This window comes from Euprymna scolopes, chromosome 43 (assembly GCF_053919585.1).
Source record: "Euprymna scolopes isolate OS-2025 chromosome 43, ASM5391958v1, whole genome shotgun sequence".
Classification (NCBI taxonomy): domain Eukaryota; kingdom Metazoa; phylum Mollusca; class Cephalopoda; order Sepiida; family Sepiolidae; genus Euprymna; species Euprymna scolopes.
Window position 1 is genome coordinate 61,964,667 of NC_136524.1, and position 13,525 is coordinate 61,978,191.

Here is a 13,525-nt window from a genome sequence, read left to right on the forward strand (position 1 = left end):
CGTTTTTGCTATAAAAAAATGCAATTTTTGTTTGTCACCTTTTTGAAAATTAACCCCAAAAATACAACCGAAAGTTTTTGTAAGCTGTTCAGAATATGCCTGCAATGGGTGATGGAACAGGAGAAAACTATACCATTCTTTCATTTGAAATTTTGTAAAGATTCCCGAGTTTCAAAAGGTGTACCTGAAAAAAGTTTGGAGGTTACATCGGTCAAAACGTTATGAAGATAACATCCAAGATATGGACAGTAGTCTGAAAAATTCAAATGATATTAGTGTTAGTCGTATTAGTGCAGTAGGTGATTTTTCTTTTGTTTTGCTTTGAGATTGTTGTTGCCTTACGATTTCGTTTTGTTTAAAAAAAAAAAAGATGAAAGGAACGTGTTTAGCCGAAATGATAGATTTTTCTTTCTTTTTCTTTTTTAATTAACAGGTCATCACTTATCAAGGTAATTTCAGCGTTAAAGAAGACCTTATACTCGAATACCTTTATACCAGACATACTGGACAAATGAATCTCTGAAACCATAGAAAATGATCTCCGGTCTGTAGAGTCCAGAGAGTCTTCTACTCTGAAAGTTTTTTCCTTTAAACTGCTAGGCTTTACTTACCCCCCCCCCCCGCCACTGTAACCTGCTTCCCCGACTGTACTAGGATGCAGAATTTTAACGCTTCCTTTTAACACCAGAATTTTTTGTATGCAATAATTTTTTTAATCATGAAACCCACACGTGACAGAAGTTAGCGTGCAACTAATGCACGAGCATAAACAAATTTCTCATTCACTTGTTGAACCATGCATAGACCTCTACTTTGAAGACCAGTTGGGCTGACAAGCCACTAAAAGTAAGAAATATTGTTTTTTTTTTGTTTGCAGATGACTTGAAAGTACAATTTGGCAGCAAAGAGTTAAATGTAACGTGAACAGTCATCTCGTTGCTCAACTTCCAACTTAGCATGTTCCTGTAGGTATGGTCCATAATGCACAGTAGCCCCTTAAATCTCAGTGACAATTTGTCTTGTTTGGAGTGAATATAACTAAACCATTAGCATTTGGAATTCCTTTCTTGTTCCCTGTATCTCTATCACAATACGCAGAAATTAAAATGTAATGTAAACAAACATCTCATTACACAACTCCCCACTTATAATGCCCCTATAAATCTGTCCCCTAATTCAGTCTCAGCTGCAATGCACCTTGTTTAAGGCGATCATTTTGAATTCTAACGAATATGGTTCATTGGGAAAAATAATTGCATTTCAGTTTCTGAATTTTAATAGCTATGCGTCGATTGAAAAAGAAAAATATCATTCATTCCATACCATAAATGCATCATATATTTTGAATTGAAACGGTTATTTTCACATTACAAACATACCAAATATTTTCAAATATTGTACTGGTATTTTATTTTGTCAAATTAATATTTCTGGAAAAGTTTTGGAATAAAGGCGAGACGTTGATGAATATATAAATAATTTTGGTTTTTCCATTTTCATATGTATATAGTCTGTTTATTATAGAAACATTATTGGTTACATATGTGCATACATGCTTCAGTGGAATCTCAATTCAGAGAGACTCACCTCATCAGACCAAAAAAAAAAAAAAAAAAAAGGAACAATATTAAAACCTTTTTTTTTTAGGTAGTTTTTCTGAATTGAGGTGCCACTGAAAAAAGGTATACACTTATGTAACCAATGCTGCTTGTATAATAAACATACTATACTTGCTCTGTCCTCCATCGAGCACTTTAATAAACACAGGAGTTTAAGTGGATCTACATCCAAAAAAACAAACTATACAACTATTATATATATGATGGACTCTCCCATCGGTTTCGACATATGAGGTTCTGCCACAACAACCAAGTTGCTTGGAAATCAACACAGATGATTTGTTTATAGTGGTGAAGGCTTTGTGTAGAACCAATCACACATTTTGGTATTACTGCTAACCTCCGTCGGCGCAGATGACTGCCACAGGACAGAGTATACAGTAGACTGCAGGTTTTTACATCAGAGTTACTTTCTCCTAGATGCATGTCTTAATGAAGACTGGAGGTAAGTAAATAAATAAATATATATATATATATATATATATATATATATATATATATATATATATATATATATATATATATACACACACCCACACACACACAGACAAATAAATAGGAACAACAAAAGCAACAAAAACAATAACAACAACAAAACACATTCCAAACCACCAAAAAATTAAAAACAAAAGGAAAAAAAAGACACATCAAATTAAAACAAACTATAATGTTAAAAAGGAAAGTGCTTAGTGTGATTATTTTTTTCAGATATGGTCTTCAAAGCAGGTTACTATTATTTAAATCAATAACACAGCATAATATTTTGAAATACTGTCTCTATAGTACTGATGAAATACCTAAAAACAGTTATCTGATTGCTCCATTTGTATAACTACATTTTTTGAAAGAGTTCATAATGAATTAATGTTTGGTTTTGGTTTGGTATAGGCAGAAGAAAGTTGGGCAGTGCCCAAGTGAAGAAAATCAAATGACAGAAAGTTCCTTGGGTCATCAAAGGTCTGTCAGCAGTTAACTTTCGGCGAAGATGGTCGAAGCTTAAGCGTCCAGTGGACAGGAACAGAAAGGAGAGAGAGAGAGAGAGAGAGAGAGAGAGAGAGAGAGAGAGAGAGAGAGAGAGAGGATTACTTTCCAAGTTTCTTCCAGGGTTCTCTCTGCTGACAGAACGTAATTCCCCAAAGGGGTTGAAATAGTTTTTCAAGGAACAGATGAAATCAAACACCTTACAAGTTGATTGGTCAGTGTATAACCGAATAGCCTACCAGATACATTATTTCGCGAGAGAAAATAATTCTTTATTTGCGAATACTACAATTCTAGCGTTTTAAGGCAGCGTTTTAAGACAGAGAAAAATATAGATACACAGTAAGGCAGAGGCAGAGGGAGGGAGAGAGAGAGAGAGAGAGAGAGAGAGAGAAAGAAAGAAAGAAAGATGTACACAGAGAGAAAGATGCACAGAGAGAGATATATACAGAGAGAAATATATATATATATATATATATATATATAGAGAGAGAGAGAGAGAGAGAGAGACAGACAGACAGACACACACACACATAAACAAACAGATAGATACAGTAAAAGAGAAATAAATACAGATAGATAGATAGATAGAGAGAGAGAGAGAGAGAGATAGAGAGAGAGAGAGAGAGAGAGAGAGAGAGAGAGAGAGACCCTACACACAAAGTGAGAGCGATACAAAGAAATACAGAGAGAAAGAAAGAGACAAACAGACAGGAAAAGAGAGATAAATACAGGAAAAGAGAGATAAATGCAGAGAGATGTAGAAAGAGATATAAAGATATAGTGAAAGAGAGACGGGCAGAGCTTGATATAGGAAAAGAGGGATAAATGCAAAGAAAAAGAGAGGAAGAGAAAGGTACAAGGCGAAAGATCTATACGCATACAGAGAAAGAGAGAGAGAGAGAGAGAGAGAGAGAGAGAGACAGACAGACAGACAGACAGACAGACAGACAGAGACAGAGAGAGAGAGAAAGATTTAGGAGTGAGAGTTACTCCTAAACTAATAAATTGAATAAAACCTTGTTTATATACGGACGAATCATAAATAGATGTCTTACAAAAAAAAAAAGAAAAAAAAAAAAAAGGCTGTTTCTTACCTGCTTCACAGAAGCGCCCAGTCCACCCACTGGCACAGGTACAAGCTGTCTCCCCTTTCACAAGTTGGCATGTTCCACCATTTTGACAATGATTCGTCTCGCATCGAGAATCGACTGTGTTTTTTTTTTTTTTAATTATAAAAATAGCAAAATTAATAAATTTCAATTTTTAGAAAATTGAAAACCGACAACAAAATATTTTTAAAAAATTATTTATTTTAAAGGGTACGCTTTCAACATAAATGCCCTTTTCACTCTGAGACCTTTATCAATTTATCCATACTAGTGGGACCTGCGGAAATTCCTCAGGGGACTCATCCATATGTAATATATTATTGTTGGCATTCTGTAGATGTTCAATGTAAATGGAGGCGTTCTAATATTATTGTAGCTCTTTTGTTAAAACTGCAAAAGTATTTATCTAAGCTAGCATGAACGCCGGCAAAGCCCGGTCATAAAGTACGCTTAAATATCATAGTTTAATTCTTGCAGATTTCGTATATTATAGATTATAGAATTACTCTTCTATTAATCTAAAGTTTTTATATATTATAAGGTTGCGATTTCATAAACGAAAAAATATGACTTGTGTGTATTAGCTTGAATCGAAATTGAAACCAAAACTTATGAAAAAAATATATGTATATACATATAACCTGAGTTCCATCAGCTATAATCGAAACCAAAACCAAAACTTATAAAGAATTAAAAATTATTTATATAAAAAATAGATGACTTAAGTGCCATCAGCTATAATCGAAACAGAAACTAAAACTTCTTGATAAAATTATTTATTAAAAGAAATGAAAGTCCATAACAATTAAACGACAGTCACTTGGATGTAAGCGTGACACAGAAAATAAATAAACAAAATAAATAAATAAATAACGCTATCCTATTAATATATAGATTAGAGGTTATCTCATAGTATTCACTCAAATGAGTTATTTGTAGTAGAAAATATGCTACTTATAACGTCATAGAATCCGCCCGAACGATCTATTTATAATGTCATAGAATTCACCCAAATGATTTATTTATAATGTCATAGAATTCACCCTAATGGTCTATTTATAACGTCATAGAATCCACCCAAACGATCTATTTATAATGTCATAGAATTCACCCAAATGATTTATTTATAATGTCACAGAATTCACTCAAATGATTTATTTATAATGTCATAGAATTCACCCTAATGGTCTATTTATAACGTCATAGAATCCACCCAAACGATCTATTTATAATGTCATAGAATTAACCCAAATGATTTATTTATAATGTCACAGAATTCACTCAAATGATTTATTTATAATGTCATAGAATTCACCCTAATGGTCTATTTATAATGTCATAGAATTCACCCAAATGGTCTATTTATAATGTCATAGAATTCACCCAAATGATCTATTTATAATGTAATAGAATTCACCCAAATGATTTATTTATAATGTAATAGAATTCACCCAAATGGTCTATTTATAATGCCACAGAATTCACCCAAATGATTTATTTATAATGTCATAGAATTCACCCTAATGGTCTATTTATAACGTCATAGAATCCACCCAAACGATCTATTTATAATGTCATAAAATTCACCCAAATGATTTATTTATAATGTCACAGAATTCACTCAAATGACTTTTTTATAATGTCGTAGAATTCACCCTAATGGTCTATTTATAACGTCATAGAATCCACCCAAACGATCTATTTATGATGTCATAGAATTCACCCAAATGATTTATTTATAATGTCATAGAATTCACACAAATGATTTTTTTATAATGTCATAGAATTCACCCTAATGGTCTATTTATAATGTCATAGAATTCACCCAAATGGTCTATTTATAATGTAATAGAATTCACCCAAATGATCTATTTATAATGTAATAGAATTCACCCAAATGATCTATTTATAATGTAATAGAATTCACCCAAATGATTTATTTATAATGTAATAGAATTCACCCAAATGATCTATTTATAATGTAATAGAATTCACCCAAATGATCTATTTATAATGTAATAGAATTCACCCAAATGGTCTATTTATAATGTAATAGAATTCACCCAAATGATCTATTTATAATGTAATAGAATTCACCCAAATGATTTATTTATAATGTAATAGAATTCACCCAAATGGTCTATTTATAATGTCACAGAATTCACCCAAATGATTTATTTATAATGTAATAGAATTCACTCAAATGATCTATTTATAATGTAATAGAATTCACCCAAATGATCTATTTATAACGCCATAGAATTCTCACAAATGAAGTTTTGATAGCATCATAGAATTCAAGCCAAAGGACATTCCATAAAAGTACTTGTAAACAACCACAGGGATGCAACATCGTGGTGATAGGACAGTAGTTGGAGCCTGGTTGACAGCGTGGGGTTTGTTAGATTGGTGATTCTTTTTTTTTTAACTATATCCAATAGAGAGAGACTAGGTTGCTCTGACAAAATTATAGCACTGGTTCCCTCTCAATGTAAATACCCCTGACTAATGCAAAAAACAACAAAATCCAACTCTTTCACTGTAGAGCCCTGCCCCCATACATACACCCGATGCTGGAGAGTCTTTTACTCTGAAAGTTTCTTTCCTCAAACTGCTAGACTTTACAATTCCTTCTCTGTAATCTGCTTTGCCAACTATACTAATATGCAGAAATTTAAATGTAGTATAAACAAATATCTTGCTGCTCAACTCCCTGTATCCCTATAAGCATGGTTCCTAATTTATAGTAGCCCCCTAAGTCTCAGTGGCAGCTTGGTTTGTTTTGGGGTGAATCTGATTTAAAAAAAAATATAATAAAAAATAAAAAAAAAAGTAAGTTTTTATCATCTTACCTCTCTCACAATTACGCCCTGAGAAACCTTCTTTACAAGAACATATATACTCATCTGGACGCTCGTTTCGACAGGTTCCACCATTTAAACAGGGATGATGGGTTCCGCAATAGTTCAAATCTAAAATGAACAGACAAATTTATTAGGAAATTAACAGATTGATCATTAGTGTCAGCTTTGTTGGCACCGACAAAAGAATGGCTTACTTCAAGATAGTATGCTGGCTCCATTACTGTACAATATCTACACAAACGACCAACCCCGAAACCAGAACACTGGACGATTCATTAGTGCTGACGACTTTTGTGCAACATCCCAAGAGAGCACTTTTAAGTTATAAAAACAAGCCTCAACCCTAAAGGAGCTACTCCTCTACTTTGAGAACAAAACTTCTAAAGACTGGAGTTTGCTCGTTTGAACATCTTGGAATACAGCTTGAAAATTGCACCAATCCTGTCTGCTTTGGTGTAACCTTGGATCGCATGCTCTCATTCAAGAAACATGTTACGAAGATAAAAATATGAAAGTCAGCTATTGAAACAACATCCTAAAGAAATTGATCACCTCCAAGTGGAGAGCTATAGCCAAGGGGGTTCATTGGCCTTTGAGGAGTAAGCCTTTCCTATTTGGGAGAGATCAACTTATACTAAAAAACTAAACTCAGCATTGTATAATACCTGCCACTCAGTCACTAAGCTTATCAACCTGAACACCTTGCACCTCCTCACTGACATTTTCGATTATTAATTATTTATTTAATTACGTAATGTGTCGAACCAGAATGGTCGGAATTTTTGAGGTAAACCTCATCTTCAGAGTGATGAGAAAAAAATGTACAACCATGTGATTGGGGGTGTATTTTTTTTTTTTTTTTGCTACATGGCCTTGTCTGCCCTCTACTGTCCAAATGGTGCATCTTGAAAGATCTTGCAGAGTACAACAATAATGCAACAGACTGCGTAAAAAAGTGTGAAACTGTTATATGACCACATGCATCAAAGATAGAAGAAGAAGAAGAAGAAGAAGAAGAAGAAGAAGAAGCGGGATTATCATCATCATTGTCGTCGTCGTCGTCGTTGTCATCGTCGTCGTCATCATCATCATCATCATCAACGACATCATGAGAATTTTTTGATCAGACCTGATTAATTAAGTTGAAAGATCGGTTTCAACCAAGAAAATCAAAATTAAGAGAAAGATGCGGAGTGTATATGTGAGGGGCGGGGGACAGGAAGTTATTCTTTAACAACACAAAACTTATCTAGCACTGATTATCCAGATCACAGCATTTTTTCGCCAGTCATCTGACACTCATGAGTGGCCTTTGGGCCTTATCTTTGATAAATGGTGATTCTCTATTAAAAGAAAAAGAAAATAAACAAAACATGCCAAAATGTAAGACGGATCTTAAACCGAATGTGATGTTGAAAAAAAAAAAAAAAAATAGATGAAAGTTCTTAGGTAAGTAGACGCAGAACAGTTGAGATAGCAGGGTTACTTCACAGAGGGATAAGCAAGGAAACATGGGAGAAAGTGGTAAGGATGGACTTGAGAGAAAGAGGGATAAATAAAGACCAGGCTAGAGATAGATTAGTTTCGAAGTTATTTTCTACAAGCTGTCCAGTACATGCCAGCATGTAAAACAAACAGATGATGATGATGATGATGATGATGGTGATAATGGTGGTGGTGGCGGTGGTGGTGGTGGTGATGATGACGATGATGAGGATGGTGGTGGTGGTGGTGTCGATGATGATGGTGGTGATGATGACGATGATGATGATTTATTTTATTTCTTTTTACTAACCTTTGTTACATAGAATGCCACCCCAATTTCGATCACATTCACACGTCCACGCCTTTTTACACGATCCATAGAGGCAGCCTGGATAGGGGATACATTGGTCGCAGAGGGGACCCTGCCAGCCGAACTCACAGCTAAATGAAAAAAAAAAAAAAAATAAATAAATAAATAAAATGCTACAAATTATAATTATGACAAACAATATAAAATTGAACTTTTGATTTAATTTAATTAAAAAAAAAAAATTATATTTCTGATTTTTTTTTAGATGACGGTTTATTATTTGGACTATTCGGACTACTGTTCTCATCTTAAGTATTATTCTCACGTTTCGGCATGCCACCCACTAAAAACAAGATTAGAAGAAAACCAGAAACATTGGCTGATCGCATATGAAGGGAAAAGGGAATCTACGTTTATGGGACGAAGTAAAAATTATAGACAGAGAGGAACGATGGAGAGTAAGACGACTGAAAAAAGCACCACGTGTTGTGTGACAATCAATTAAAAAGTAGACCTAGTATAGAATTAACATGATATGGGGACCGTTAATAATAAATAATACATAATATATACAGTACTAAGCAAATCTGGACCAGACACTAAAGTACACCACCGGAAAACTCACCACAGTTTTTATGCCATACATGAAGGGCTTGTCAGACAAACTTCAAAGAATATGCAATCTATATGACATCAGGACAATATTCAGAAGCGATTCAACTTTCCGGAAACATCTTGCGCGAGTCAAGCCCCATACAGAAAAAAATCATGACTAAGATCGAGTCAAGCCCCATACAGAAAAAAATCATGACTAAGATCGAGTCAAGCCCCATACAGAAAAAAATCATGACTAAGATCGAGTCAAGCCCCATACAGAAAAAAATCATGACTAAGATCGAGTCAAGCCCCATACAGAAAAAAATCATGACTAAGATCGAGTCAAGCCCCATACAGAAAAAAATCATGACTAAGATCTGTGTATATGAAATCGCATGCACATGTGAAAAACTATACAAAGGGTGAGACGTGTCGTCCACTAAAAGTATGGTTAAAAGAACACTGAAAAGCCGTAATACCTGGAGAGATTGAAAAATCTGGTATGGCTGACCATATACGGAAGGAAAAGACAAACCATTTACTCTTATTGGATGAAGTAAAAATTATAGATAAAGAAGAAGGGTGGAGAATAAGACGACTCAAAGAAGCATCACGTATGTTGACAGATGATTTGTTACCAAACAGACCTAGTATAGGATTTAGTAGGATATGGGAACCGTTAATTATGAATAACAGATAAGAAAAAATATAGTAATATATAGTAATAAGCAGAAAAACAAGAATAGGTTTAGGACTCATCAAATTCATATTAGAATTGTTTACAAGGTTCAGTGGCGTAATGGTTAAAGTACTAGGTATTTAACTTCTAAGTGACACTTTACTGGAGGTTGATGGTTCAATCCACATTGTAAGCAATACTAAGTTGGTTGTTTTTGATTTACGGCATATCAACCCTTTTCAGGTTATTTAATACCGAATCCAGTGATTTTGAAGAGAATTTTTTTTCAAGCCGGTTTTATATTTAAGCCATAGTTGGGACCCTAACAGGTACTATCACTTCGGGTCAGAGTGGACCTGGGAGCAATGGCAATTAAAGGGTGGCTTTACACTCCCCAAAGCTCGCAAGCTGGAGCCTCACCATCGGATATAGTTTACGGTCATATCCAGGGCCGCAATACTAAGAATGCAATTGTGAATTACTTAAGATGGAACGCAAGCATGATATCTCTGTTTGAAATTCTGTGCAGATGTTCAAGTTTAACGAAAAGATTCCTGAGTTCGACAAGATATAGCTGGAAAAAGGTGGATTACACCATCCGAAATGGTGTGAGAATAACATCCAAGCTTTGAAGAGTATTCCGAATAATCCAAGCATAATGAACTATCAATTTAATAAATAATTTTTTTTTATAATCAAGTAATTTATTTAAGAAATATTTAATCCAACATTTTATTTGATTAAAAAATATAATTTGATTAAAAATCACTTAAAAAAACAAATTTTTTAAAAATGATTATTTCTTAACTAATTTTTAATAAAATTATATTTTTTTAATCAAACAAAATGTTAGATTAAATATCTTTTAAATGAATTATTTGATTATTTTATATCAATTTGATTTAAAAACAAATACGGTGTTTCGAATGAACAGAAATAAAATATACAATATTATTATTACAGGGTGAACCCCCCTCCCCCCTATTACAGGGTGAACCCCCCCTCCCCCCAAAAAAACAAAAGCTAAATGGAGGCCATCTAGAACATATGCTGTAGAACGGAGAAAAAAAAAGCCAAAGACCCTAGTGTTTTGATGTGATGTTTTGAATATAATAAACTAGTTATGACCAAAGTTTCATTTCATTTGGACAAAACACTAAGAAACGGAGCCTAATTAGAGTTGGGACCCGTTTTTTATGGGTCACCTGTATATATATATATATATATATATATATATAAAAATAAATAATTTCAATAAATATTGATATTTAGTCGCTTATTATTATGTGTATGTATATGTATGTGTGTGCGCGTGTTTGTATGTGTGTGCGTGTTTGTGTGTGTGTGTGTATGTGTGTGTGCAGATTGAGAGAGAACAACCGGTTTGTCTGTAAGAAGAGAAACACAACAGAGCCGAATGCATACTCACAATATGGAGAAAATCTACCTGATATTTTCTCCATATTGTGAGTTCTTAGCTGTCTTCACTCTCTTGTATTTCTTGCACACAAACTTGTTGTCCTCTCTCAAACTACTAGTAATTTCACAGTAATTAATCCCCCCTCCACACACGCACGCACACACACACACACACACACACACACACACACACACACACACACACAGACTCACACGCAAAGACATACAGAGACATACATATTGCACTTAAGCGAACGGTGAGGATACTAAAAAGAGCTCTCGGTTGGTTCCAATAAAAAGCAGGGCAATGTTGGCAGCTGGTTTGGCTGCCCCATACCCAGCATTACAATCTTCAAAGGAAGAAAATTAAAAAACTAAAAAATAAATAAAAAAATAAAATAATAAAAATTTGGGATTACTATATAAACATTAATATTCATTTCCATTTTAAGTTTTTGGCTCGTAAGCATAATTTTTACTTCTTGACTATATATATATATATATATATATATATATATATATATATATATATATATATATATATATATATACAAAAGAGGGAAACAAATTTTACTTACTTGCATACGCCAGGCCTGTCACAAGATCCATGTGTCGCGTGACAACCAGCTAAACATAATGCTGCAATATAAAAAATACATATGAATAATTTTGTAATCTACTGAATTATATATATATATATATATATATATATATATATATATATATATATATATATATTAAAAAAAAACTAATTATATATATATATATATATATATATATATATGTATATATATATATATATATATATAAGGCGGTAGACAGGTACAGAGATAGCGAATGAGCGAAATTTATATCTGCTTTGTTTGCATTCGAACTAAGCGATACTAGGACTGATAGATAGATAGATTGACAGATAGACAAATGAAATCTGTGTTTGTATATATATATATATATATATATATATATATATATATATATATATATATTCCCAAAAAACTAATCATATATATATATATTTGTAGTCATCGACATACAGGACTGTTTCGTTGTATCACAATTCACCAGTGCTGCTAGACTAGCATCCCTTCACCTATATATATATATATATATATATATATATATATATATATATATATATATATATATATATATATACGCACACACACACACACACATGTGTGCATGCGTGTGTGTGTGTATGCAATATTTTCACCTATATAATATAGAAAAACACTCAAGATGAGAACAGTTGTCTGAAAAATCCAAATAATACGAAGTATCAATCCTCCTCTCAAAAATTCAAGCTCTAATTATTTAGTGTGACAATAAAATGTATACAATTGTCAATTTCCTACAGTTCTGAAAAAAACTATAGTAAATTGGAAATTCCTTAAACGTATGTATGCAAGTGCATGAAGGGTTGGAGTGTGTCTTGGTTGTCTGGTGGCATAGAGGTTAACGTAGAACTCCTAGCACCTTGAAACAATTCTGTCCAGGATGAGAGTGCTATCTTTTTCTTTTAGGTAGGTGATGTTGTTTCTGCCGAGACTGCCTTTTTTTTTTTTTTTTTGATGGACTTAATGCCTTTGTTTCCTTCAAGGACTTTTTTTTTTTTTTTCTTTTTTTTTACAAAGGCATCACCACATTATCAAGGCCCAGAGGCCACTCAAGGATAAGGGTTAAAGAGTGTACAGTAGAAATTGGTCAATATAGTAATCATTAGTAATGAAAATTTGGTAAATTTAATAACTTATATGGAACGGCTCATCAAGAACTTATTTACTTTAGACTTGAACACAACCATATTGTAGTCAGCCGGAAAGCAGGAAAACGGAATTTCTTTTGCCATTCTGTGTCTTAGAGTCTTACATATCTGAATGTATTCGATGTGCCGTACATTTGTACCACCTCTTTTCATCTGTTGTCGTCTCTCTCTCAGCTGTTTTTTAATTGTAGACCTGGAGGTATATATACTATTCCTTGCCATAATTGCCATCATAAATACGTTGGTGAAACTCAGCGTAAATTGGAAAAAAGGCTCAATGAACACAAAAGAGATATAAAAATTAGCAATTCTCTAAGTGCATTATTCTCTCATTCATTGCAACATAACCGCACCTTTGATTTTAAACAAGCAAAAGTAGTTAAATTTATTTAAAATAAACCGCGCCGGAGACTTCTTGAATCTGCGCTTATCGCAATTTCAAGCACTATTAAACAACGTGGAGGTTTCTATAACATAGCGCCATTAATAAGTAAACTGTTATTAAAAGAACATTATTTAACTGTGGACACAGGTTAACTTTCTCACACCATTCAAACACCCCCTGTAATAATTAACGCATAATCTCAATCAATAAATTACATAAAAAACACTCATTTCATTTCTGTTACAAACTTATATTTGAATTTCAACAGATATATCTTTTTCCCAATAAGAATATAAACTTGCGTTCATA

At 33.2% G+C, this 13,525-nt stretch overlaps 1 protein-coding gene across 2 annotated transcripts in view; it reads right to left on the reverse strand.

Moving 5' to 3' along the window:
• The window catches only part of LOC145268366 (protein jagged-1b-like), a 199,711-nt gene that overhangs the window by 69,992 nt on the left and 116,194 nt on the right, over positions 1 to 13,525 (reverse strand). For both annotated transcript variants that reach the window (XM_080123913.1, XM_080123912.1), the window contains exons 5-8: positions 11,645 to 11,705; positions 8,372 to 8,502; positions 6,565 to 6,684; positions 3,698 to 3,811 (exon numbers count right to left, since the gene is read on the reverse strand). In XM_080123913.1, coding sequence (XP_079980039.1) covers positions 3,698 to 3,811; positions 6,565 to 6,684; positions 8,372 to 8,502; positions 11,645 to 11,705 — 426 coding nt within the window. The remainder of the gene's footprint in view (positions 1 to 3,697; positions 3,812 to 6,564; positions 6,685 to 8,371; positions 8,503 to 11,644; positions 11,706 to 13,525) is intronic.